This window comes from Saccopteryx leptura, chromosome 4, assembly GCF_036850995.1.
Source record: "Saccopteryx leptura isolate mSacLep1 chromosome 4, mSacLep1_pri_phased_curated, whole genome shotgun sequence".
Taxonomy (NCBI): domain Eukaryota; kingdom Metazoa; phylum Chordata; class Mammalia; order Chiroptera; family Emballonuridae; genus Saccopteryx; species Saccopteryx leptura.
In genome coordinates, this window is record NC_089506.1 from 98576419 (window position 1) to 98603672 (window position 27254).

Sequence of the window (27254 nt, forward strand, 5' to 3'; positions counted from 1 at the left end):
GGGTTCGATTCCCGGCCAGGGCACACAGGAGAAGCGCCCATCTGCTTCTCCACCCCTCCGCCGCACCTTCCTCTCTGTCTCTCTCTTCCCCTCCCGCAGCCAAGGCTCCATTGGAGCAAAGATGGCCCAGGCGCTGGGGATGGCTCTGTGGCCTCTGCCTCAGGCGCTAGAGTGGCTCTGGTGGCAACATGGCGACGCCCAGGATGGGCAGAGCATCGCCCCCTGGTGGGCAGAGCGTCGCCCCTGGTGGGCGTGCCGGGTGGATCCCTGTCGGGCGCATGCGGGAGTCTGTCTGACTGTCTCTCCCTGTTTCCAGCTTCAGAAAAATGAAAAAAAATATAATAAAAATAAAAAAGAAAAGGAACAAATAGACTATAAACTTTTTTTTGTTTTTTTTAGAGAAAGAGAGAGAGAGGGGGACAGACAGACAGAACATGAGAGAGATGAGAAGTATCAACTCATAGTTGCGGCACTTTAGTTGTTCATTGATTGCTTTTTTATAGTGCCTTGACCGAGTGGCTCCAGCTGAGTCAGTGACTCCTTGCTCAAGCCCTTGAGCTCAAGCCAGCAACCATGGGGTCACATCTATGATCCCACGCTCAAGCTAGCAAGCCTGTGCTCAAGTCAATGACATCGGGGTTTCAAACCCAGGTCCTCAGTTCCCAGGCTGATGCTCTATCCATTACACCACTGCCTAGTCAGGCCAGAACACAAAATATTTTGAAAGTTACTTTCCTTAAATAATGCCTAAATATTACTATTATTTTTAATATAGCAAACCTTATGGGTCTAAATAAAAATTTGCATTTTCATGACTCATAGTCTGCTTTGCTTAAAATTACAATGAATACATCAACGGTAGAACATAACGTATAAATGTAGCAAAAAGTAATTTAGAGCCCTGGCCGGTTGGCTCAGAGGTAGAGCGTCGGCTTGGCGTGCGGGGGACCCGGGTTCGATTCCCGGCCAGGGCACATAGGAGAAGCGCCCATTTGCTTCTCCACCCCCTCCCCCTCCTTCCTCTCTGTCTCTCTCTTCCCCTCCTGCAGCCAAGGCTCCATTGGAGCAAAGATGGCCCGGGCGCTGGGGATGGCTCCTTGGCCTCTGCCCCAGGCGCTAGAGTGGCTCTGGTCACAGCAGAGCGATGCCCCGGAGGGGCAGAGCATCGCCCCCTGGTGGGCAGAGCATCACCCCTGGTGGGCGTGCCGGGTGGATCCCGGTTGGGCGCATGCGGGAGTCTGTCTGACTGTCTCTCCCCGTTTCCAGCTTCAGAAATAAAAAAAAAAAAAAAAAAAAAAAGTAATTTAGAAAAGCCACACACAATCTTATACATTTACTTTGAAAAGGGTAAATAAAACCAAATATTTAAGGTATACTATCATGTTTGTCATACTTTTGAGAAAAACTCAGAGAAATATTTAAATATTTAAAATCATTAACATTATATTTGAAAAATCTCTCCATTACCAAATGTATGGTCCCTAAAGTGAAGTATTAGGTAACTTAAGGGGCTAGGGATCAGTGGATACTTATCCATTCTCTTCCTCAGCCTGGATATCATAAACAGAAAACTTGATTGCTGACCTCAGAATGCTGCTGCAGCCCATTTATCCCTAACTGGTAACACAAATTTCAAGTGCTAAAATCCCACTCCTCCTGTCACTTCAGGGAATGTAAGTGTGTAAGCCTCTTACGTACGACATTGGGCAACACAGCTCGTCTGCTGGGAAAGTTTTATAGAGTTCAAGACAGAACCATTCCCGGAGTTGCAGAGAGCAAATAAGTCTTTCACAATCATCATTTCATTTTGATCGAAGCTAGTTTACCAGTTTAATTTTTAAGGAGAGTACACTTCTAACTAAATAATATACAATAAAATCCAAATTGTTCACATAAATACAATTAAGGCAACTCTTCAAAGCATGGAGAATTTCTATCAAAATCCAACTTCACAAAAAATGGAAAGGGAAGACCACTTTTACTTAGATAAAAAAAAAAAGTAGGGGGAGTTTTCACATATTTCTCAAGAAATATAACTCTCAAGGACAATACCATATATCTGTTATAAGATGGATTTAAAAATAGTAGGAAAGAAGACCATTTTACAACAGGCTTATATGCCGTAATGTTTTAAAAACAAACTCTTTACTATGAAATTATTGGAGAGATGAAGATGCCATCTAAAAAGCGTTCTTGAATTTCTTTGCAACTTTTAAGCTATTGATTGTATTTTAAATTCTGTTTATTAGAATACCTCAGAAAACAAGCTAATTTCAACTTTCTATTTAATAAGCATAACTAGATATACCAATGTTGAAGAACCATAAGCAGTTCTGAAATAGTTAATTTCAAATGAATGAAGCTGTATTACAATTTTAAGGGGTTCAGTACTAAATTATATTGTCCACAGGGTGGCAGTCTCACAGTCTTAATTTTGTCTCAGGATTCAATGAACAAGTTCAATAATCAAAAAGCCACAAACACAAACATATGAAGGTGGGCAACACATATTTACTGTCTAACTAACCCTAGCAATGAAAATTGTCTGCCTCTCAAAAAATAAAAATAAAAAATCTATGCTTCACAACTTCTGTTTCTTTCCTGACATCTTACATTTTTCCCTCAAGGTACCTCTTTGATCCTCTCTATTTTGCTGCAACTAATTATACCGCTCACAATAATTAGGGAATATTTCAAAATGAATATGAAGCAATAAAAAAAGAAACATTTGATTTTTTTACTAAACAAGAACATCAGAAAAGCAAAGGACAAATCAAAGAAAGTTGTTTGATTATGCAAAACCAACTTATATTTCATTGGTGAAAATGCACTGTACAAAAGGCTGAAAGTACTGGAGTATTCGCACATTGCCTGATCCCCTAATTTTTGTGAGCAGTGAACCTTATTTGAGAGGAGATTAGAGGCAAAGAGAGATGTTACATTATTACTGTACTACAGGAGACCCTGACCTTGGTCAAGGCCTAACCCAGGAAGAATGGGAGCAGGAATGGGAATAGGAAGACAGGAATGGACACCTCAACACAATCCTTCCATTCTTCAGTTCATCCTACACACTACTACCAAATTAGTTTCATTAAAACCCTTATATTACCAAAAATCCCTTCTCCTAGCTAAGTTAATTCCTTAAGTAAATTCCCAAAATTCAAGGACCTTCATAGTTAGAATCTTCTAAAATCTTCTATCTAAATGCTCTGCAAGAGTAAAGGGGATTTGATCAACCAGTGAATGCATGAATAAGTAGAACAAATTGACGTTCTCTCTCTCTTTTTCTCCATTCACCTCTCTCCAAAATCAGTACATAAATTAAGTTTAAAAAGACTCAAGGGGATTTGTAAAATAAACTTCACTTTGAATAGACCTTGAAACTTACTGGTTTTCATTCATTTAAATATTTCCTAAATATTCACTGAGTGCCAAGCACTGCTCCAAGTGTTGATGATACTGAGGGGTACAAGTCAAAGTCCCTGCTCCAAAGTTATAGTTCTGACTAGACAGTCTTGGGTTGAAAACTACTAGGGAAAGAAGACAAGCCCCCAGATACTTCCAGTTCTCTGTTACCTATGTGTGGGCCATTGAAAGAACACTAGGGGTTGGGCAATAACAAAAAGACACCAAAGGAGATTTACTAACACTAACATTGTCTGCTATAGACCCTCATCTATTTTTGCAGCCTTATTTCCCATTCCTATGTTACTAGTTCCCTTAGTTCAGCCAAAATGTGCTACGCTAGCAACTGATAACGTGCCTCTGATCCTGCCTTGCCTCCCACCATTATCATCTTCAGCAGCAAAAGCCTAACCTGACTTCAAAGCCCATCTCAAAATGCTGCCGTCTAGAGGAAGCCCTTCTCCGTTCTCCTCACACAAATCCAAATATTTTGGAGACCTTCAAACCGTTATAACCAACCCTTTGCTTAGTCCCCTCTGAGCATTTATCTCACTATGCTCTGTATAATAATTAAAATTATTTTAATAATTTTACCCTCCTTCATCGGCTATTTACTGAGCACTTGTTACATTCCTGGATAATCTAAGAAACTAGAGTTCCAGTGTTAAATTATTCCAAATTTATTTTTATTTAATATCAAAATGATAAATGCAAAATGTAGAGAGAAATATTCTGTTTTTATGGTTTCAATCTTTTTTTTCCTTTTTTTTTTTACAGAGACAGACAGAGTCAGAGAGAGGGACAGTCAGGGACAGAGAGATGAGAAGCATCAATCATTAGTTTTTCGTTGCGCATTGTGACACCTTAGTTGTTCATTGATTGCTCTCTCATATGTGCCTTGACCACGGGCCTTCAGCAGACCGAGTAACCCCTTGCTCGAGCCAGCAACCTTGGGTCCAAGTTGGTGAGCTTTTGCTCAAACCAGATGAGCCCGAGCTCAAGCTGGCGACCTCGGGGTCTCGAACCTGGGTCCTCGGCATCCCAGTCTGGTGCTCTATCCACTGTGCTACCGCCTGATCAGGCGGTTTCAATCTTTTGTAACAGTTTCATTGAGATGTATGTAATTTATTATCATAAAGTTCACCTATTCAAAGAGAAAAACTCAAAATGTTTTTAGTATGTTTACAGAATTGTGCAGTCATCATCACATCTAATTTTAGGATATTTTAATCACCCTAAAAGAAACCTTTTCCCTACATTAGCAATCACTTCCCATTGCCCTATTATACAACCCCTCACCCTCCAATCCTAGGTAACCATGACCAGTCCTCTTTGCCTATAGATTTGCCTATTCTGGAAATTTTATATAAATGATACCATATAAGATGTGGTCTTTTCAACCTGGTTTTTTGTCAAGTAGGATACCATTCTTGAGACTGATCTATGATGTGGTATGTACTAGCACTTCATTTCATTTTATTGCCAAATAACACTCCATTGTATGCATACATCATATTTCATTTATTCATTCATCAGGTAACACACACGTGGCTTGTTTCCACTTTCTGCTTATAAATAATTATGCTGTAAGCATTTGTGCAGCCTGACCAGGCAGTGGTGCAGTGGATAGAGCGTCGAACTGGGATGTGGAGGACCCAGGTTCAAGACCCCGAGGTCACTAGCTTGAGCGTGGCTCATCTGGTTTGAGCAAGGCTCACCAGCTTGAGCCCAAGGTCGCTGGCTCAAGCAAGGGGTCACTCATCTGCTGTAGCCCCTCGGTCAAGGCACATATGAGAAATCAATCAATGAACAACTAAGAAACCACAACAAAGAATCGATGTTTCTCATCTCTCTCCCTTCCTGTCTGTCTGTCCCTATCTGTCCCTCTCTCTGTCTCTGCCACAAAACAAAACAAAACAAAATTTGTTCACAAGTTTTTGTGTGGACACATGTTTTAATTTTTCTTGGGTATACACACAAGAGTAGAATTGCTGGGTACTGTGGTAACTCAATATTTAACATTTTGAGAGAACTGCCAAATTCTTTTCCAAAGTAACTGCCCCATTTTACATTTTCACTAGCAATGTATTAGGGTTCCAGCATCTCTACTATTTGAATCTTCTGGAATTAGAATAATCTCACCATACAATATCCTTACCTCAAGGAACTTATATTCCAGTGGAATAAGACAAGAAATAAAATTTAAAAATATGTAAACATGTTAACTTTAGATAATAAAAAAAAGGAGGAGTCCAAATAAATGGTGACAGAAGAGGATCTGACCTCGGGTGGTAAGCACACAAATATACAGATCATGTATCAAAGAAATGTACACATAAAATTTACATAATCTTACTGACGAATGTTACCCCAATAAATTTAATAAAAATAAAAAATAAAAAGGAAATAAAATAAGGTAAACTAAATGAAAGTTTAGGTAGGGTGAACAAAAGGTAGGGTGGTAAGAGAAGGCTTCTCTGAGAAAATAATACAGTAGTCCCTTGTCTATTGTGGAGGCTAGGTTCAAACACCGCCTCCCCGCCCCCCCCCCCCCCCCCCCCCCCGTGACAGGCGAAAATCCACGACATAGCGACTCTATTTATTTTATCATTTATATATATTTATATATATATTAAGGCTTTATATACCCTCCTCACACTCATAAACCTTTCCCACACTTATTTTACCACAAAAGTAATTTAAGATAATAAATGTATAAAAATACCTATACTACAAAATCCCGCAATATGGCAAAAAATCCGCGATACAAAATTAGATATATACAATTTAAAAATCTGTGATACAGTAAGACTGTGAAAAGTGAACCAAGATATAGCGAGGGACAACTGTACTGACCTAAGAATTGAAGAACTAGCCTGACCAGGGGGTGGCGCAGTGGGTAAAGTGTCAGACTGGGACATGTAGGACCCAGGATTGAAACCCCGAGGTCGCAGACTTGAGCGTGGGCTCACCAGCTTGAGCACAGGGTTGCTGGCTTGAGCAAAGGATCATAGAGATAGATGACCCCACAGTCTCTGGCTTGAGCCTAAGGTCATTGGCTTGAGCAAGGGATCACTTGCTCTGCTATAGCCCCCTGCCCCCATCAAGGCACATATGAGAACACAATCAGTGAACAATAAGGAGCTGCAACGAATTGATGTTTCTCATCTCTCTCCCTTCTTGTCAGCCGGTCCCTGTCTGTTCCTCTCTCTGATTGTCCAAAAAAAAAAAAAAAAAGCAGAGCTAGAGGGGAAATATTCCAGGCAGTGGAAACTGCAAGAAATAAAACTTGAGAAAAGAACAAGTCTGGTAAGTTCAAAGAACAAAAAGGAAGCCAGTGTGGCTGAAGTATAATGAAGAAAGGGGCAGAGAAGGTAGGAGTTGAAGTTGAGGAGATAAGCAGAGGCCAGATAATCTTGAGCCTCAGAAACCAAGGTAAGGTCTTTGGATTTTAAAATGCCATCATCATTTTTTTTAATACCCTGTATTTCTTTAAATACAAGTGCCCATCTGCACAAACTCTTGTTGAACTTTTAAATATCTTCTAATTGCAACTAATAATAGCAGATATTAAAGCGACTACTAGGGTAATCAGTTATCACTTGATTTTGTGGCCCAACACACAACTGCTAAAACATGAATACTGATGGTATTTTGGAAGTTAAGCAAACAAATGAATCTTAAAAATTTATCATCTACTCTTAACCAATTTAAAGTGCATGGCTTACTGACAATATGTAGCAGCTCTGTCTTAGAACATTAAGGTCATTTTCAAAAAAGTAAGCCAATAAGAACACAAGTGCAGATCATTCTCATAATTTAAATCTAGATTTCATTTTTTTCATTGAATTCTAATTGACTGTTTATCTTACTCTACCATTTAAAAATTAATATTCAATTGCTAAACATAAAACCTATGGTTGCAAAATATTCTACATGTTTTTACATTTTTGAGTCCTTTAAAACAAGCATTCACATATCATGGCTACATTTGGTTTTTTCTTTTTGTATATATTTTTATTATTTTTAAAGAGAGGAGGAAAAGAGAAAGACAAAGAGAGAGAGAGAGAGAGAGAGAACGGGGGAAGGAGCAAGAAGTGTCAACTACCACATGTTCCTTAACCATCCAGGTAAGTCCAGGTTTTTGAACCAGCGATCTCAGCATTTCCAGGTTGATGCTTTATCCACTGTGCCACCACAGGTCAGGCACATTTTTTTTTTTCAGAGACAAAAAAATGTTCTTAAAACTCTAATGACACAAATATCACACCCTTGAAAAAAGAACCTGTTACCGCCCTGGCCAGCTGGCTCAGCAGTAGAGCATCAGCCCGGTGTGTAGAAGTCCTGGGTTTGATTCCTGGCCAGGGGACATAGGAGAAGCGCCTATCTGCTTCTCTACCCTTCCCCCTCTCCTTTCTCTCTTCCCCTCTCTCTGCCAAGGCTCCTTTGGAGTAAAAGTTGGTCAGGGCGCTGAGGATGACTCCGTGGCCACTGCCTCAGGTGCTGAGGATGGTTCTGGTCATAGCAGAGCAACAGCCCAGATGGGCAGAGAGCATCAACCCCCTGGTGGGCATACTGGGTGAATCCCGGTTGGGAGCATGCGGGAGTCTGTCTGCCTGCCTCTCAGCTTCTCACTTCAGAAAAATACCAAAAAAAAAAAAAATCCCATTACCTAGTCTTAGCTGCACTTCCCATGGCTCTCACTCCAGGCACTTTATGCTCCTGCAGAACCAGACTACTTGTCAGCCTATTTGTTCCCCCACCTCAGCTTTATGATTCACAATCCCCACGAGAAATCCAAACAGTTCTTCAAGGTCAAGGGCAAACACTCTCCCTTCCATGTCTCTTCTCCAGTCCTCTTCCCTGATAGAACTGATTTCTCCCCTCTGTGCTATTGCAGTACTTCCACAACTCAGATGCTGTTTTACTGCTTGGTACAAAACTATATATGAGTCTGCATCTTGGACAAAAATATTATCACTAAACTACTCCCCTCAGCATACCCTCAAGTACAGAGTAAATCTTTTGCAATTACTGGGTGTTCAACTGAAAACCATATTCACTTTAGTACCATTTGGTACAATATGATACCAACTTGTTACAAAATATAAGATCAAGAATTAAACCCTCTTTGGAGAGAAATAAAGGCAGAGCAATCTTTCCTTCTTTGAAATACAGAGATAATTCTTTAGTAAATGGTTTCTTAAGAATCACACAGTCCCACTATTTAAATGAAACTTCCACTCTCATGACCTATATAAGAACTGCTCAACAAAGTTTATAAGAATTATGTATTATCAAGAATGTATGGCTATAAGAATCCAAGATGGTGACAGAATAGGTGAAAGCTATGCTTGCTTCCTCCCAGGACCAACTGGAATTACAACTAAATAAAGAAACAATCATCCTGAAAAATCAGCTGAAGACTAGCTCAAGAAAAGTAACCATTGACACCAAAGAAATACAAAGGAGTCTAAGAAAATATTACGAACAACTATATGCCAACAAATTAAACAATCTAGATAAAATGGATAAATTCCTAAAAACATGCAATCTTCCAAAACTGAGTCAAGAAGAATCAGAGAATGTAAATAGACAGATTACAACTAGTAAAATTGAAGCAGTAATCAAAAAACTCCCAACAAACAAAAGTCCTGGACCCAATGGCTTCACAGATGAATTCTACCAAACATGGAAAGAACTAACACCTATCTTTCTCAAACTAGTACCAAAAAAAAAAAATTCAAGAGAAGACTCTCAAGATCATTTTACAAGGCCAACATTATCCTCATCCCAACACCAGATAAAGACATTAAAAATAAAGACCAGTATACCTGATGGAAATAGATGCTAAAATCCTCAACAAAATATTAGCAAATAAAATCCAGCAATACATTAAAAAGATAATACACCATGATCAAGTGGGCTTCACTCTGGAGGTGCAAGGTTGGTGGTACAATATCTTAAAATCAATAAACGTGATATACCACATAAACAAAATGAAGAATAAGAACTACATGATCATATAAACAAATGCAGAAAAAGCTTTCAAGAAAATTCAGCACCCACTTATATAAAAACTCTCAGCAAAGTGGGAATAGAAGAAATATATCTCAATGTATTACAAGTTGTACAGGACAAACACACAGCCAACATCATAGTCATTGGGCAAGAACTATAAGCATTCCCCTTAATTAAGATCAGTAACAGCCTGATCAGATGGTGGCGCAATGAATAGAGAATTGGACTGGGACACAGAGGACCCAGCTTCGAAGCCCCGAGGGTACCGGCTTGAGCGTGGGCTCATCCAGCTTAAGTTTGGGCTCATAGACATGAGCCCATGGTTGCTGGCTTGAAGCCCAAAGTTGCTGGCTTGAAGCCCAAAGTCGCTGGCTTGAGCAAGGGGTCACTAGCTCTGTTGTAGACCCTCGGTCAAGGCACATATGAGAAAGAGATCAATGAACAAACTAAGGTGCTGCAACGAAAATATTGATGCTATTCATCTCTCTCCCTTCCTATCTGTCCCTCACTCTGTCACAAAAGTAAAGAAAAAAAAAAAGAAATCAAGAACAAGACAAGGATGTCGACTTTCACCACTCTTATTCAACAGAATAATGAAAGTCCTAGCCATAGCAATCAGACAACAAAAAGATATAAAAGGCATCCGAATTGGAAAGGAAGAAATAAAATTGTCATTATCTGCAGATGGCATGCTACTCTATGTAGAGAACCCTATAGATTCCATCAAAAAACTACTAGAACTGATAAATGAATTCAGTCAAGTAGCAGGATAAAAAATAAACATCCAGCCTGACCTGTGGTAACATGGTGGATAAGTGGATAAAGCACTGACCTGGAATACTGAGGTTGCCAATTTGAAATCCCAGGCTTGCCTCGTCAAGGCACATATGGGAGGTGGTGCTTCCTGCTCCTACCCCTCCTCTGTCTGTCTGTCTCTCTCTCCCCCCCCCCACTCTTTAAAAATGAATAAAATCTAAAAAATAAATAAAAATCTAGAAATCAGTTGCATTTTTATACACCAGTAATGAGCTATCAGAAAGGGAAACTAAGAAAACAATTGCATTTACAATTGCTTCAAAAAGAATAAAATACCTAGGAATAAATTTAACCAAGGATGTAAAAGAACTGTACTCGGAAAATTATAAGACATTGAAGAAAGAAACTGAGTAAGACATAAATAAGTGGAAGTATATATACCATGTTCATGGATAGGAAGAATTAATATCTTTAAAATGTCCACACAACCCAAAGCAAACTATTGATTCAACACAACTCCTATCAAAATATCAATAGTACATTTTACAGAAGTAGAACAAATATTCCAAAAATTTATATGGAAACACAACAGACCCTAAATAGCAACAGTGATCTTAAGAAAAAAGAACAAAGTTGGAGAAATCACACTACCTGATATCTAATTATACAAGGTCACAGTAATCAAAACAGCATATTGGTATAAAAACAGACATGTAGATCAATGAAACAGAATGGAGAGCCCAGAAATAAACCCATGCCTTTTTAATCAATTAATATTTGACAAAGAAGGCAAGAACATACAATGTGGTAAAGACAGTCTACTCAATAAATGATGTTGGGCCTGACCAGGTGGTGGCACAGTGGAGAGAGCTTCGGACTGGTAAGCAGAGGACCCAGGTTTGAAACCCCAATGTCACAGGCTTCAGCACAGGCTCATTTGGCTTGAGCGAGGGCTCAACAGCTTGAGCGCAGGGTCGCTGGCTTGAGCGTGGGATCATAGACATAATCCCATTGTCGCTAGCTTGAGCCCAAGGTCGCTGGCTTGAGCAAGGGCTCACTCGCTCTGCTGTACCCCCTACCCATATAAGGCACATATAAGGAAGCAAGGCACATATAAGGAAGCAATCAATGAACAAGTAAGGTGCTGTGACAAAGAACTGATGCTTCTCATCTCTCTTCCTTCCTGCCTGTCTGTCCCTATCTGTTCCTCTCTGTGTCTCTCTCGCCAAATAAATAATGTTGGAAAAACTGGACAGATACGGCCCTGGCTGATTGGCTCAGTAGTAGAGCGTCGGCCTGGCGTGCGGAAGTCCCGGGTTCGATTCCCGGCCAGGGCACACAGGAGAAGGGCCCATCTGCTTCTCGACCACTCCCCCTCTCCTTCCTCTCTGTCCCTCTCTTCCCCTCCCGCAGCGAGGCTCCATTGGAGCAACGATGGCCCGGGCACTGGGGATGGCTCCTTGGCCTCTGCCCCAGGTGCTAGAGTGGCTCTGGTCACGACAGAACGACGCCCCGGAGGGGCAGAGCATCGCCCCCTGGTGGGCGTGCCGGGTGGATCCCGGTCAGGCACATGCGGGAGTCTGTCTGACTATCTCTCCCCGTTTCCAGCTTCAGAAAAATACAAAAACCCCCCCACACACACACAAAAAAAATTAGATACATGCAAAAAAAAAAAAAAAAAAAAAAAAAGGAAGAAAGAAAGAAACTAGACTATCTTCTCACACCATACAAAAATAAACTCAAAATGGATTAAAGACTTAAATGTTAAGACTCAAAACCATAAAAATCAACACTAAAAGAAAACATAGGCAGTAAAATCTTGAACATTTCTTGTAGCAGTATTTTTTTTAATGTATCTCCTTGGGCAAGGGAAGCAAAAGAAAAAATAAGAAATGGGACTACATCAAACTAAAAAGCTTTTGTACAGCAAAGGAAACCATCAGCAAAATGAGAAGACAACCCATTGAATGGGAGAACATATTTGCCAATACATCTGATAAAGGTTTAATATCCAAATTTACAAGGAACTTCTTGAAACAACATAAAGGCAAAGGACCTAAATAGACATTTCACCAAAGAACACATACAGGTGGCGAATACATATATGGAAAGGTGCTCAACGTCACTAATCATTAGAGAAACGCAAATTAAAACCACACTGAGATATCACCTCACACCTGTCGGAATGGCTGTCAATAAATCAACAAACAAGTGTTGGTGAGGGTGTGGAGAAAAGGAACCCCCATGCACTGCTGGTGGGAATGCAGACTGCTGCAGCCATTGTGGAAAGCAAGATGGAGTTCCCTCAAAACATTAAAAATGGAACTACCTTATAACCCAATGACTCAACTTCTGGGAATTTATCCAAAGAAACCCAAAACACTAATTTAAAAGAATATATGCACCCCTATGTTGATTGCAGTGTTATTTACAATAGCAAAACTTTGGAAGCAGCCCAAGTGCCCATTAGGAGATGAGTGGATAATAAAGCTGTGGTACATTTACACAATGGAATACTACTCCATGGTAAAAAGAAGGAAATTTTACCCTTTGCACAGCATGGATGAACCTGAAGAGCATTATGCTAATTGAAATAAGCCAGTCAGAGAAAGACAAGAACCATATGATTTCACCCATATCTGGAATCTAATGAACAAAATGGACTAACAAGTAAAACAGAGACAGAGTCATAGATAGAAAGCAGGCCGACAGCTGTGGGGGGCCAAGGGGTAAGATTGGGAAGGATAGGGTGGAGTGATTGAGCAAAAGAGAAAAAAAAAAAGCTCACTGACAGGGACTACGGTGTGGTGACTGCATGGGGGGGGGGGGTTAAGGTGGGTATAAGAGGGATAAATGGTGATGGACAGGGACTTGAGTACAGAGTAAACACATGATGCCATGTATAGAAGATGTGTTGTACAACTGTGCACTGAAACCTATATAATTTTGTTAACCAGTGTCACCCTGTGGGACAGCTGTGTTAGGCTTGCTCACTGGTTTACCAGCTGCAGGCACTCTGCCTGATTGGTGTGTGAGTGTGTGGCTGTGCCACATGTATATGGCCTATGTAAGGCTAAGGGTGCTTGCACTCCAGGGAGATGGGGGATTGTGGATGCATGGATTGCCTGCCCGCCACTGTGAGGGGCCATTTTGCTGTTTGCCTGCCTGTGTGCTTGTCTGCTGTTGTGAGACTAAATTAAACAGAATGGCCCAATCCTTTCCGGCTCCACAGTTTTTCTACCATCTGCCCTAATCCAGTATGGACTTGCCTGGTCTTGGCCACCGGCATAGTGGACAGGGTTTGGAGCAGATCAGTACGGAGCAGCTGACACCCTTGAAGGGTGGGGTAGAGGAGTGGTCGCTGTTCTCCAGCATATGGTTCCCCATGGCTGTCCTTCTGGGGGCCGTAGACTGGGTGTTTTTTACAGCCCTGCGAGAGGAAACCGAGAGCTCTGTGCAAGAGGAGGCCCAAGGTCGAAAGCTCCAGGGTGAGCTGCAGACTGAGCAGCAACAATGGCACGAGCTGGAATGGTCACTGGAGAAAGAGCTGCAGATCTGAGAACTGCAAGTCAGACTGCAAGCTGAGGGGCAGGAATGGCATGAACTGGAGCCAGCACTGGAGAGGGAGGCTGACTGGGTCCGAGAGTTGCACTGTAAGGTACAGGTGAACACCAACGATGCCTGGAACTGGAGCGGTCTCTGGAGAAGGAATTGTGTATGAGTTCCCGTTTGCCCTGGAAACTGAACCTTGGCAGCAACAGCTGTTGGAGAAACAACTGCAGGTTCAGGAGCTCAAGAGTTGGTGGCAGTGCTATAGTGAGTTAGTAAAGATCCTTCGGGAACTAGGTATGAAGATGCTGCTTTCCACCTGGGGTCCCAAGGACCAGACAAGGAAGTGTTGACAGTCCAGATGTGGGATCTTATCCTCTGGAGTGCCCCATTAGCCCTTTTTGGGTCACTAGTGGCTATCCTGGGACCCTACGTGGATCAGCCTTGGTTACACAGATGGTAGCAGATTTGAGGGAGCTGGAGGTAGGATGGAATCACAAAACTGTGAGGGCTGCTGCCCATGCTGCCCCTCCAACTAGCAAGGGGAATAGGCCTGTGAAAGTTACCCAAACACAGATGTGGGTAGATTTGATTGCGGCCGGGGCAGATAGAGAGAAATTAGATGGCAAGCCTAATAAAGTCTTATTGGAGCTTTGGCGGCAACTTGAGTTAGAACAGAGGTTCCAGCCACTGAAAAAGCGGGGAAAGTGGGTGGCCCTGGCATCTGCCAGGAAAATGGTTGGCATTCAGGTTAAAGGATCCCCAAGACCCACTGTCCCAGTTTGAATAGGGGGAAGGGCGAGGGACCTGTCTGACAGGGACAGGCAGGGGCCAGATGCCCCGTGTGAAATTGGTAATCCACTGGTCCCCTTCTAATGTACAGCAGATGTTGACATTAGAATAGGTGCTTTTTATTTACAGCAGCAGCAAAAAGAACTGCTAAGGCGACACAGGCCTTGAATGTGTTTGACCCCACCAGGCCCTATAACCTTGTTGAGGGGTTTGGATGGGGCTTCCGGCAACAGACAGCACACTATGGAAAGGTGCTAAGGTCTGCTAATCAAGAGCTTTATGGCTAGTTGCCTGTAATGGACTTTTACCTTGGTGATTTGCACCAACAGCTGGGCTATCATGGACTGATTCTTGGACTGTGACCAGAGGGGGGCACTGGCTCCCTTGATGGATGGACACATTGCTTGGAGACGGTATGAGAAACCCTGATGGGGACCCATGGCACCTGTGGAGGCCCTCCTGCACTGGTTCTCATCCAGTTGCAGAGGTGCACCAAGGACACTTTACAGTTTCCATGGACACAGCCCTGGACTATATAGGCCCTCCCACCTTCCATGGCTAGGGAGTTAGAGGTGGGCCTCCAGGTAACACCCTGGGCAAAGTACTCAGGGGGACATTGTGAAGGACACCTTTGTAATTATTGTGTAACTTTTGCTGTTGCTGTAGTCTCTGTTTCCTGTCATGTAGATTGTGAAGCGAGCAACCCTAAAGGGGTGGAATGTGGGGCTGCTGTGTTAGGCTTGCTTGTGGGGTTACGGATGGAAGCACTCTACCTGATGGGCATGTGAGTAGTGGCAGCGCCACATGTGCATAGCCTACATAAGGCTAGGGGTGCTTGCTCTTGAGGCAGATGGAGGGTCTGGGGGGTCACAGATGTGTGAATTGCCTGCCCACCACTGGAAGGGGCCATTTTGCTGTTTGTTTGCCTGAGAGGTGGTTTCTCCTGCCTGTGTGCTTGTCCGAGGTTGTGAGACTTTATTAAACAGAATGGCCCAATGCTTTCCAGTCACAGTTTTTCTACCATCTGCCCGAATCCAGTGTGGACCTGCCTGGCCTTGGCCACCAGCATTATATACCCCAATAAATTAAAATAAAAATAAAAAATTTATGGCTTTAAACTCAGAGTACAGAGAAGGTGAAATATCTACACAGAAGTCATACAGCTTCACAAGGGCCAAAATATCATTCCATTCAGTATTCTGTCCCCTATGTCCTAATATGAAGAACCTGAATGAACACCAGCAACTTTCAAAAGCATCAGATGATGCTTGGTACAGTGTAAATGCTCACATACTTGAATCAATAAAAATAAATGAAAATATTTTCAGTTGTGGAGACATACTTACAATGTAAATATAATTAATCATTAACCACGCAGATCATACTAACAGATTATTTCAAAACTCATTGTGCAGTTAAAACTATAAACGGTTTGGGCACGTACACACTAACAACCAAAACGTCTGTTATCAGTAATGGCACTGACCAGAAACGCTCCGCAAGAGACACTTTTTCGTTTTCATTTGTTCCGGGAGGCCCAATAGACTAAACATTATATAGCTCGCCCCATTTTCTAATTTCAGCTTGCATTCATGATAACGCCGTTGTTTCATTTACAGCTCAAATGCTGCTGACACAGCTGCCCCTTCTTCGTAATAAACACAAGGCTTCTATATTTAAAAATACAGTGAAACTTTGTTATAACAGCCCCTTCCGAGTCTCCGGCCAATATTCTCTTCTATTCCCAAGCCCCACCTCCACCCCAGGATTTTCTATCACGCGCGCTCCAGGCGTTAGACCCTTTGGAAAGTCAATTTTCTTTTTTAAAACACATTGCATCGTAGGGGTCTATTTCTTCTCCACAGCTCGTGTGCGGGTTCAGTTTTTAAAAGAAGGGGGGAAATTGACTCCCTTCCTGAGGCCTTCTAAACACGAGTCTGATGTACGAGCGAACTCGAGCCCGCGTCCCCGACGTCAGGTCGGGACAGACTGGCAGGCTGGGCGGGGGCGGGCGCGGGAGCCCACCGCGGCCGGCAGCGGCGGGACGGGCAAGCGCCGCAGGCCCCCGGGCTCGCCTGCCGCCCCGCCGGGCTCTCCCGCCCGCCCTCGGCGAGCGCCCCCCGGAGGCTGCTTTGTGCCGGGCTCGGGTGGGGGGTTCCCGTTACCTCCCCGCGAAGAGTTAACGAGGGAGGCTCCCGGGGCGCGGGCGCCCGGGCGCGGAGGGCAGGGGGCAAACACGCCGCGCGTCACCAGGAGCCGTCGGAAGGGGCGGCCGCGGAGGGTGGGGCCGAGGCGCGCTGGCAGGAGATAAGGCGAGGCCGGAGTTAATCATCACCCCCCGAGCGTCCGGAACGGGACGGCTGGAGGCCGGAGCGGCGGGCGGGCGGGCAGCCCCGGGGAAAGTGAAACTCCCTCCCCGGCCTCGGCGCCGCCAGCCCCGGCGGGAGGCGAGCGAGCCGCGGCGCACTCGCTCCTCAGCCGCCCGGCACAGCACTCGTGACTCCCAAAGCCGCAGCCCAGGTTACGAAGCAAGTAACAAGTCCACTAAGGCTCGTTTTCCACAAGCTCAGCTGGCGAAGGACAGGGAGCCAGAGTCATTAGAAATAGCATAAATTAATTGCCCATGCCTTTGAAAAAAAAAAAAACACAGGACGTTCCCATACCGGGAGTCGAACCCGGGCCGCCTGGGTGAAAACCAGGAATCCTAACCGCTAGACCATATGGGAAGTGCTGCTAGGTCCGCCGCCGTGACTCACCTGACAAGCGCCCTCGCCGCCGCTCCCGACTCCGCACACGCTGCCGCTGTTGCTGCCGCGGTCTCTGCGCCACTCCAGCCGCTCCCGCCGCGGTCCACGCGCTCGCGAGCGAGGGAGCCAGCCCGGTCCCGGCGCGCGCGCGTCGCAGGAGGGAGCGCGGCCGCTCTGGCGCCTCGGGAGAGTTCTGAGGCGCACCTCGGCAGCTCGCGGCCCCGAAACCAACTGTTTCACCTTTTTTTAAACTCCGCCAACGGGCCCCAGCCCACAGGTCCGGGGTGCTCCGCTGGTCAAAGTGCGTGCGGAGTAGTTGGCAAAGTTGAGGGCGGCGACGTCTCGGGGAACAGCTGTTTGCGTTCGGGGCGGAGGCGGCGCGCGGGCTCTTTGGCCACGAGCCAGCGAGCCTAGAAGATGGGCGGAGGTTCTGGATCCCAGGGGAGGAAAAGGAAGGATGACGCGGGGACCTGAGGTTTCTAGCTGGAGTCCTTCAGCTTAGATCCCGTCGCGCTTTTTTGCCCCTTCTCGGTGACCTCAACCCCTTTATACCGACCCCACCTCTCGGGAGTCGGGAGTTCCGCCCCTGGAGGGGGAGGAGAAAAGGAGCGGAGTGCGGGCGCGGATTGAGGCGCTTGGGCACCCGTAGTTGAGAACCGTGGAGCCCGGGTCCAGGGGAAGGAGGGAGGCGGCGGCCCGGGAAGCTCGGGTGGGCCTCGCGCCGAGTCGGGCTGCTTTTCGCCCCGCTTGGGGAACGCGAGCTTGAGCCGGACGGGGGACGACGCGCGGAGCGGCTGGTCGTCATGTGAGTTGGGTCTCAGACTTCAAACATGGATGTGCTGTTTCTCTGGGCGGCTCTTTCTCCCCCGGGTCTCTCCCGCCGCCACCGGCCCTCGTCCCCACTCCCTCCGCCCGCCCCTCGGCTGGAGGCGTGACGGGAGCGATCTTAACTCGCTCGGGACCGGCCCGGGACCCGCAGGGCGGATTCTCTGGGCCAGGTGGGAGCGCTGCCCCGCGGAGCGCCCTGGGGGGCACGGAGGACGGGCTCTCCGGAGGGAAGCCGACTGCCATTGAAGTTGGATGTCCGCCCGCGAGGCGACCGCTTCCACCTCCACAGTCGGGGTCGCCGGCAGCCTGGGCTTCTGCCGCGCTGGAACCTTGGGGCGTTGTGAAACTTGAGGGATGGACTGTGGCCACCGCTAGCTCCTCCGCCTACCAGGAGCGGGCAGCCCCGGTTAGAGGAATGGTTTCTTTTTGTCTTGCCAGCTGAAAGGTCCCTTGACTTTTCCAATTCTCTCTTCTTGCCCGGAGACTCAAGAGCAAATTGTGTCAACTCACGGTCTCAGAGGAACCTCAGTCTCCCACCGGAGGAGTCCTGTGCTTTGTTTTTTAGAGGGGAACTTGACTGAAAGCAAACTTTACGAGTCGCTTCAGGCCTCTATTATAGCAACCTCTCAAAATGCCAGAAAGGAATGGAAAAGAATAATCTATTTCTTCATGCTGATGACAGTAACAAATGGGGGTTGGGGGGGGGGATGTAAAACTTTTATCTAAGAAAGTTTTAAATCCCGTGCAGACTTTTCTACTCGACTGGCAACAATTTCGGTTAATAATAAAACAAGGTGCTGTGTGTAACAAGACAAGATTCAGTAGCAGAGGCTTCTATTTCAGACTCTTAAGAAGATGTAAAGCATGCAGAATTTTACCTTTTTAAATTATAAATAAGCTTAGACTTGTTTTTCCCTTTTTCAGGGCGGACTACTGGAAGTCACAACCAAAGAAATTCTGTGATTACTGCAAGTGCTGGATAGCAGATAATAGGCCTGTATGACAAGTCCACTATTAGAGACTCTAATAATGTATTTAAATGAAGTACTCCTTTCTTATCTAAATTCAGAGTTTACAAATTATTTTCATATACATTGCTCTGTTTCAAAACACTGTAAGATTTTTATCATCCTTTCATTCCTTGTAGGAAAGCTGTATGCCTTCTTTGTCATCAACCTAAATTTGATTTAGTGTGTGTGTGTTTGAGAGGAGGGGAGATAGACTCTATCCTGCACAGGATCCACCCAGCAACCCCATCTAGGGCCAATGCTTTAATCAACTGAGCTATTTTTAGCACCTGAGGATGAATGATGAGCTCCAGTGGAGCTAGCCTCAGCACCCGGGGCCACACTTGAACCAATTGAGCCACTGGCTGTTTGAAGGGAAGAGGGAGAGAAGGGGGGAACAGAAGCAGATGGTTGCTTCTGCTGTGTGCCTTGACTAGAAATCAAACACAGTTGCCCATACACCCAGCTAATGCTCTATCCACTGAGCCACTGGCCAGGGCCAGCAAATTTTATTACTGTATCTCTTAGTCGAGTTTCAGCTTCAAAGACATAAAAAGCAGGACTATTGCTTTTTTCTTACCCCTCTCATGCATGTCATAGCACTATGTACAAAGTACCTATAGGTTAGCATATTTTAAAAATATATTACATATGCACATCCTTTTAAGTGGTAGAGTTGATACACAAAAGAATAGTAGCCTTGTCTATAACAATGTTGTATTTCTTTGGTAGGTATTTTGTTTACTATTGTCTACAAGGAGTTTAGGGATATTTTTCTTTTGGGGTGGTTTTTCTTTTTTTATTTTTTGGTCATTTTGAATTGTTGCTAAAGTTCTTGACTAACTTGATTTAGCATATTCTTAAAATAAATGCCACAGCCCTGGCCGGTTGGCTCAGCGGTAGAGCGTCGGCCTAGCGTGCGGAGGACCCGGGTTCGATTCCCGGCCAGGGCACACAGGAGAAGCGCCCATTTGCTTCTCCACCCCTCCGCCGCGCTTTCCTCTCTGTCTCTCTCTTCCCCTCCCGCAGCCAAGGCTCCATTGGAGCAAAAGATGGCCCGGGCGCTGGGGATGGCTCTGTGGCCTCTGCCCCAGGCGCTAGAGTGGCTCTGGTCGCAACATGGCGACGCCCAGGATGGGCAGAGCATCGCCCCCTGGTGGGCAGAGAGTCGCCCCCTGGTGGGCGTGCCGGGTGGATCCCGGTCGGGCGCATGCGGGAGTCTGTCTGACTGTCTCTCCCTGTTTCCAGCTTCAGAAAAATGAAAATAAATAAATAAATAAATAAAAATAATAATAAATGCCACAGATTTAAAAACCACACAAATCACTGTTAATTTCTCTTTATTAGAGGTACCCAAACAGTTCAATGATTTTATCAGTTATGTAAGTAATCTTTGAATTGCTAACACACTGATTTAACTTTTAATTAGAAACAAAATTAATTTATTTTTCAAATAGGCCTGTAATAGTCTTAGTGGCCTATAATCAACTGTGGAAGAATTAAGAATTAATATATGAAAAATAAAGGATGAACATTTGTCTTAAAACGTCACACTTTTTTTTAGCGAGAGAGAGAAAGAGACAGGAAGGGAGAGAGAAGAGAAGCACCAACTCGTAGTTGTGGCACTTCAGTTCTTCATTGATTGCTCTTCATAGGTGCCTTGACAGGACATGGGGTGGGGGTTGAGGAGGCTCCAGCCAAGCCAGTGACCTTGGGGTTTTAAACCTGGGGCCTCAGTCCCAGATCGACGCTCTATCCACTGCGCCACCAGGCAAAAAAGTTACACTTAGAATAGGTCAGCTAATGCATTGTGGAAGATTTGACTGACAAAACTTGTTTTGCAGAGCTTACCATATAATTCTTATTGCATACAGTTATAGGGAGCATTTCTGGCTGTTTTAAATAGGTAATACTATTCACTTATGCACCTCTGTGCCCATTCATCCAAGTTACCATCATTCCTTGAAGGTTATTATTACCTTTTCATTTTCTTGCTGTCCTTCTATTGTTTGCATATGCATATAGATGTAGATTCTTATTCCAACATACATTAAAGGTAGCATACTATATACACTATCCTGCATCATATTGTTTTGGGATTTTGGTTTTTGTTGTTTTAATTGAACAATCTATCCTGGAGCTCTCTACAATAATTTTAGGAGCTGCTTTGTTCTGTTGTAGGAGTCTAATTTCGATAGATACTTCTAAAATGTTCTACATAGGTGTTTTACATTTTATGCATTACCACATTATATAAAAGTATTTGCAATTTAGGATAAATTTCTTAATGTCTACTTTTCTCCCAATTTGGAGGAATAAGGTTGTAAGGATCATTGGTTATTATCTCTTACCTAATGTGGCAAATAGAGCAGTATAAATTCTGGAGACCTACTAGTTTTGACATTTTATGTTGAGAAGTGTCTCTTCAATTTAAGGTTTTTTTCCACTCTTCTTGTGGCTTCACGTCTTGTTTGAGTCCTCATTACAGACATTTTCACTGGATTAGTCATCAAGTGTACCTTGTGTTTTTCTCCATTAATAGGTCATAGAAGTATTATAGAAGTATATTTTAAGCACCCAAGGAGACCTAGTCAGAGGTCTTAATAAATAATGTAGTTCAATTAAATTTAATAAAAAAGGGCCAATTTGCATTAAAATTATTTTTTATCTTTTCTGCCAGTCATTTTAGTTGTAATTTTGTTATGTTCCATTCCTAAGTTAACTGTTACTTTACTGTGAACTTATTATGATGTTTATGTCATTTTCCTTTGTTTTTTCTTTTTATTTTCAAGAGTGTTGAATTTCATGAAAGAGGAAAGAATCATAAGGAAAATGTGGCAAAGAGGATCAGTGAGGTAATTTAATTTGTTTCTTTGCCAGTTTTTCTGTGTAAATATCAGTCCTTTATAGAGCTTTCACTTTTATATGTATCTCATATAGATTAAGCAAAAAAGCCTGGACAAGGCAAAGGAAGAAGAAAAGGCATCAAAGGAATTTGCTGCAATGGAGGCAGCTGCCCTAAAAGCATACCAAGAGGATTTGAAAAGGCTTGGCTTAGAGTCAGGTAAAAAAACAGCCAACATGTTTTAAAAGTAACATCAGAGTTCATGCTAAGTTAGCTTTTATTGTTTCCATAAAGAGGTTATACATACACTCAGTATACTCATAGTGCTTTTGTTACACATCATAGTCCTATTTAGACTTTGGGAGTTTGTTCGTGCACTTTTGTTTTGCTTTTAAAGCTTCATATTTTAACACTTCTATTCAGCACAACTATACTACCTTGGTGATTAACTAATCCTAGCTCTGTCTTAGGTCAGTGGTTCATTTCAGAGACCTTGAGTTTTTTAGGTCTTCTTCTACTCCCTCCCCATTGATTGAAGGAGAGAAAGAGGAAGGGAGGAAGAGAGAGAGAGAAGCATCAATTTTTTGTTCCATTTTTTTAGTTGTATACTCATGGATTTGCTTCTCATTGGTACCCTGACCAGAAATTGAACCCACAACCTCAGTGTATGGGGACAATGCTTTATCCAGTGAGCAGTCTAGCCAGGGTTTTTTAGGTGCTCTAATAATTTGGTTAAAAGAAACTATTCATACCTGGCTTGTGGTGACACAGTGGATAGAATGTCGACCTAGAACGCTGAGGTCGCCAGTTTGAAACTCTGGGCTTGCCTGGTCAGGACACGTAATGACAAGCAACAAACAAGCGATGAACAACTAAAGTGAAGCAACTATGAGTTGATACTTCTCACTTCCCCCTACCTTTCCTCTCTCTGTAAAATCAATAAATAAAATATGAAAAAGGGTCTATTGTCAATTTAACAGCCTTTAAAAAGGAAAATAAAATCTATTCATTAAAAAATAGGGCCTTATATTATAACTACAGTTCACTTTATCCATATGGTGAAAACTGAATCATGTTTATTTATATGGTTGAATTACAGTGAATTTGCCATTTGTGGACAAATTAAATGACTTTTGCTAGATGATAGTTAATTTTTTTCTTTTTTAATTGAATGTATTTTACATAAGCATTGTATAAATTATAGGTGTGCAATGTGTTGCTTCAGTACACTTATATATTGTCATGCCATTGCCATTGTGATATTTATCACATTGTGCAGTTGTAGTGCACTATTTTTATTTATCTTTATTACTTTATGCCAGCAATTTTTAATCTTATCTTATGGCACACATAAACTAATTACTAAAATTCTGTGGCACACGAAAATATATTTTTTTCTGATCTGACAAAAAAATAGGTATAATTTTGATTCATTCTCCCTTTACAGCTATACTGTTGTATTGGCTGTTGTAATTTTTTTTTTTTAATTAACGATCTAAGGGAAAAAGAGATCAATGCTCCTGAGTGAATAGTCAGGTTTTAAAGATTCTTACAGCACACCAGTTGAAAATTGCTGCTGCTTGTATTAGATCTTTATGGTTTATTTACTATTCATTATAAGTTTTATCCTTAAACAACATCCCCACCTTCCATTTCCTGGTAACCACCATTGTACTCTGTTTTTCACAAGTTTTTCTTTTCTAGATTCCACAAAGAAGAGGTATACAGAAATTGTCTTTCTCTTTCTGACTTACCTCACTTAGCACACACTGTGCTGAGGGTCCATCCATGTTGTCACAAATGGCAAGATATTCTCCGTTCTCAGGGCTGCATAATATTCTATTGTGTATAGATACTATGTGTTTTTCAATCCATTTATCTGTTGATGGGCATTTAGGTTTCCTTATTTTGCCTATTGTGAATAATACTGCAATAAACAGGAGAACATGTATCTCTTGAGATCCTGTTTTTAGTTTCTTTGGGTTTATACTTGAATCTTATGATGAATCTTGTTCATTTTTTGAGGAACCTCTGTATTGCTTTCCATAGTGATTAGACCCATTTACATCCACCAACAGTGTAAGGATTTCTTTTTCACCACATCCTTGCTAGCAAGAAAATAAGTAAGTTGAAGGTTTGAGGATACTCTGTTCCAGATTAAAAGCATTCTTTAAGTAGAATGTATCTATATGTCAGTGAATTTAGGCTTTAAATTGGAAACTTTCTGTGACCATTTATTTCTTCTGTGACAGATCCATTTTTTTTAAACCAGGCATATAGCAAATAGTGGTAGTTGGTTGATCTTACATATGGCTGGAATAGTCAGTATGGAATGGTATTCTTAACTCTCTAAAAAACTGCTTTCCAAAAAGTTTTTAAACAGAAAGCAGTTAATTAACATTGCCTTCATCAAATAAGAACAGTTGTACCAGACTTTAAAAATATTATCCTGGATATCATTAGTTAAAATGGGGGAAGTGTTATTTTCACAAGGACAGCGCTGTTATGTTCATTTTAAGGGTGGAAAGGATGTTGGCATTCCTACAGAATTAAAGAAGAGTAGTTGTGGTTTGGGAAAATTCATAATGCTGCCCTATGAGCAAATAAATCTTAGCATTTTATATTTAAATGAGTTTTTATTATTTTTCATAGCCTTGTTTTTCTTTATAGGCTTTGTAGTCCTTTTAAAGTACAACAATGAATATAAAGAATTTTTAAACAAAGTTATACATTTAATGCTATGGTCTGTTTGGAGATTGATTGTTTTTTCTCTTGATATGTTATATACATCATTTTTTCTTTTTTCATTTTATTTTTTTCTTCTCTTCCAATTGAGAGGAGAGGAGATAGACAGACTCCCACCCGGCAACTCCCGTCTGGGAAAAATGCTCTGCACATTTGGGCCCATGCTCTCAACCAAGCTATTTTTAGCACCTGAGGTGGAGGCTCCATGGAGCCATCCTCAGTGCATGGGGCCGATATGCTCAAACCAATGAGCCATGGCTGCAGGAAGGAGAGAGAGAGACAGAAGGTAGAGGGGGAGGGGTTGAGAAGCAGATGGGCGCTTCTCCTGTGTGCCCTGACTGGGAATTGAACCCTGGACATCCATACACTAGGCCGATGCTCTACCACTGAGCCAACCGGCCCAGACCATATCTTTTCTTATAAATAATTAAGGATATACATCATTTTTAGTGGCTACAGAATTGTTAGTAGCACAGATTTTGAGTTTATCTCTTGCTAGTTCTATAACCTTTGATTTTTACTAAAACTAAGTAATAAAATAATATAATGGTATAATGTGCTTATGACCACTTACAATATGTTTATTAGTAAGGAGTATAAAATGCCATAAAAATACGAACATTTATTTAACTAATTTCTTCCTGGTTAACATTTAAGTTGCCTAGATATTTTTTGGTGTTATTTTTGTTTATTTCTTTCTTTGCTTGTTGTTGAGAGAGAAAGGAAGAAGCATTAACTCATTGTTCCACTTAGTTGTGCTGTTGACCGGAAACCTTTGGGTCAACCTGGCACCCTAGGGATTGAGCCAGCAACCCCGGGATTGAACCTGCAGCCTGGGCACTTGGGACAATGCTCTATCCACTTCACCTTTAATTTTTCACTTTTAGAACGCTTCAGTGATCATCCTTATGTATACATGTTTTCACATTTCTCTCTGTAAGTTTACTAGAACTGATACTGCTGAGTCAAAGTCTGAATGTATTTTATAGGTTGATAGTTAGTATCAGCCTTTTTCCAGAAATGTCTCCAAATTTTAATCTTTTGCTAGAAATAAAATTGCCTGGCCTGACCAGGCGGTGGCGCAGTGGATAGAGTGTCGGACTTGGATGGAGTGGACCCAGGTTCGAGACCCCGAGGTCGCCAGCTTGAGCGCGGGCTCATCTGGTTTGAGCAAAGGTCACCAGCTTGGAACCAAAGTCGCTCCCTGGCTTGAGCAAGGGATTACTCAGTCTGCTGAAGGCCCATGGTCAGGGCACATATGAGAAAGCAATCAATGAACAACTAAGGTGTTGCAACGAAAAACTGATGGTTGATGCTTCTCATCTCTCTCCGTTCCTGTCTGTCCCTATCTATCCCCCCCCCCTCTCTGTCTCTGTTAAAAAAAAAAACAAAAATTGCCTGACCAGGCAGTGGCACAGTGGATAGAGCGTCAGACTGGGATGCGGAGGACCCAGGTTCAAGACTCCGAGGTTACCAGCTTGAGCGCAGGCTCATCTGGTTTGAGCGAAGCTCACCAGCTTGGACCCAAGGTCGCTGGCTCAAGCAAAGGATTACTTGGTCTGCTGAAGGCCCGCGGTCAAGGCACATATGAGAAAGCAATCAATGAACAACTAAGGTGTTGCAACAAAAAACTGATGATTGATGTTTCTCATCTCTCTCTGTTCCTGTCTGTCTGTCCCTGTCTATCCCTCTCTCTGACTCTCTCTCTGTCCCTGTAAAAAAAAAAAAAAACCAAAAAAAAATTAAGATTAATTGCCTGATCAGGCAGTAGTGCAGTGGATAGAGCATTGGCCTGGGACACAGAGGATCCAGGTTCAAAACCTTGAGGTCGCCGATTTGAGCACAGGTTCATCTGGCTTGAGTGTGGATTTGCCAGCTTGAGCACAGGGTCGTTGGCTTGAGCATGGGGTCATAGACATAACTCCATGATTGCTGGCTTGAGCCCAGAGGTAACTGGCTTGAGCCCAAAGGTAACTGGCTTGAGCAAGGAGGCAAGGAGTCGCTTACTCTGCTGGCCCCCCCCCCCCCCCCCCCCCCCCCGTCAAGGCACTTATGAGAAAGCCAATCAGTGAACAACTAAGGTGCCATAATGAAGAATTGATGCTTCTCATTTTTCCCCCTTTCTGTCTGTCGCTTTCTCTTCCTTGCTTAAAAAGAAGGAAAGAAAATTAGTTTATTATCTGGTGTTGGCAATAACTGGCTAGTCCTTTAGGAAAAAAAAAAAAAGTAAAGCTATAAAAACTACCTATTTTGCACACCCATAGATTAGACGAGGGGTAGTCAGCTTTTTTATACCTACCGCCCACTTTTGTATCTCTGTTAGTAGTAAAATTTTCTAACCGCCCACTGGTTCCACAGTAATGGTGATTTATAAAGTAGGGAAGTAACTTTACATTATAAAATTTATAAAGCAGAGTTACAGCAAGTTAAAGCATATAATAATAATTACTTACCAAGTACTTTATATCGGATTTTCACTAAGTTTGGCAGAATAAATCTTTATAAAACAACTTACTATAGTTAAATCTTTTTATTTACACTTTGGTTGCTCTGCTA

The 27254-nt window shown here is 42.9% G+C and overlaps 2 protein-coding genes and 1 non-coding gene across 4 annotated transcripts in view; 1 reads left to right on the plus strand and 2 right to left on the minus strand.

Annotated features, from left to right (window-relative positions):
• The window catches only part of ELF1 (E74 like ETS transcription factor 1), a 150638-nt gene extending 133219 nt beyond the window's left edge, over nucleotides 1–17419 (minus strand). The window contains exon 1 of one of the 2 annotated variants that reach the window (XM_066380814.1): nucleotides 17283–17419. The gene's annotated coding sequence lies outside the window, so the exon portion shown is untranslated. The remainder of the gene's footprint in view (nucleotides 1–17282) is intronic. The other variant, XM_066380816.1, reaches the window with a different exon arrangement.
• Nucleotides 17181–17252, minus strand: TRNAE-UUC (transfer RNA glutamic acid (anticodon UUC)). The gene has a single exon. It is a non-coding gene; the product is annotated as a tRNA-Glu (tRNA).
• Nucleotides 17420–17942: 523 nt separating the features above from the next.
• Nucleotides 17943–27254, plus strand: part of WBP4 (WW domain binding protein 4) — a 35788-nt gene continuing 26476 nt past the window's right edge. Inside the window, exons 1-4 of the mRNA XM_066380822.1 lie at nucleotides 17943–18078; nucleotides 19026–19098; nucleotides 21901–21963; nucleotides 22049–22172. Coding sequence (XP_066236919.1) covers nucleotides 18077–18078; nucleotides 19026–19098; nucleotides 21901–21963; nucleotides 22049–22172 — 262 coding nt within the window. The 5' untranslated portion in view covers nucleotides 17943–18076. The remainder of the gene's footprint in view (nucleotides 18079–19025; nucleotides 19099–21900; nucleotides 21964–22048; nucleotides 22173–27254) is intronic.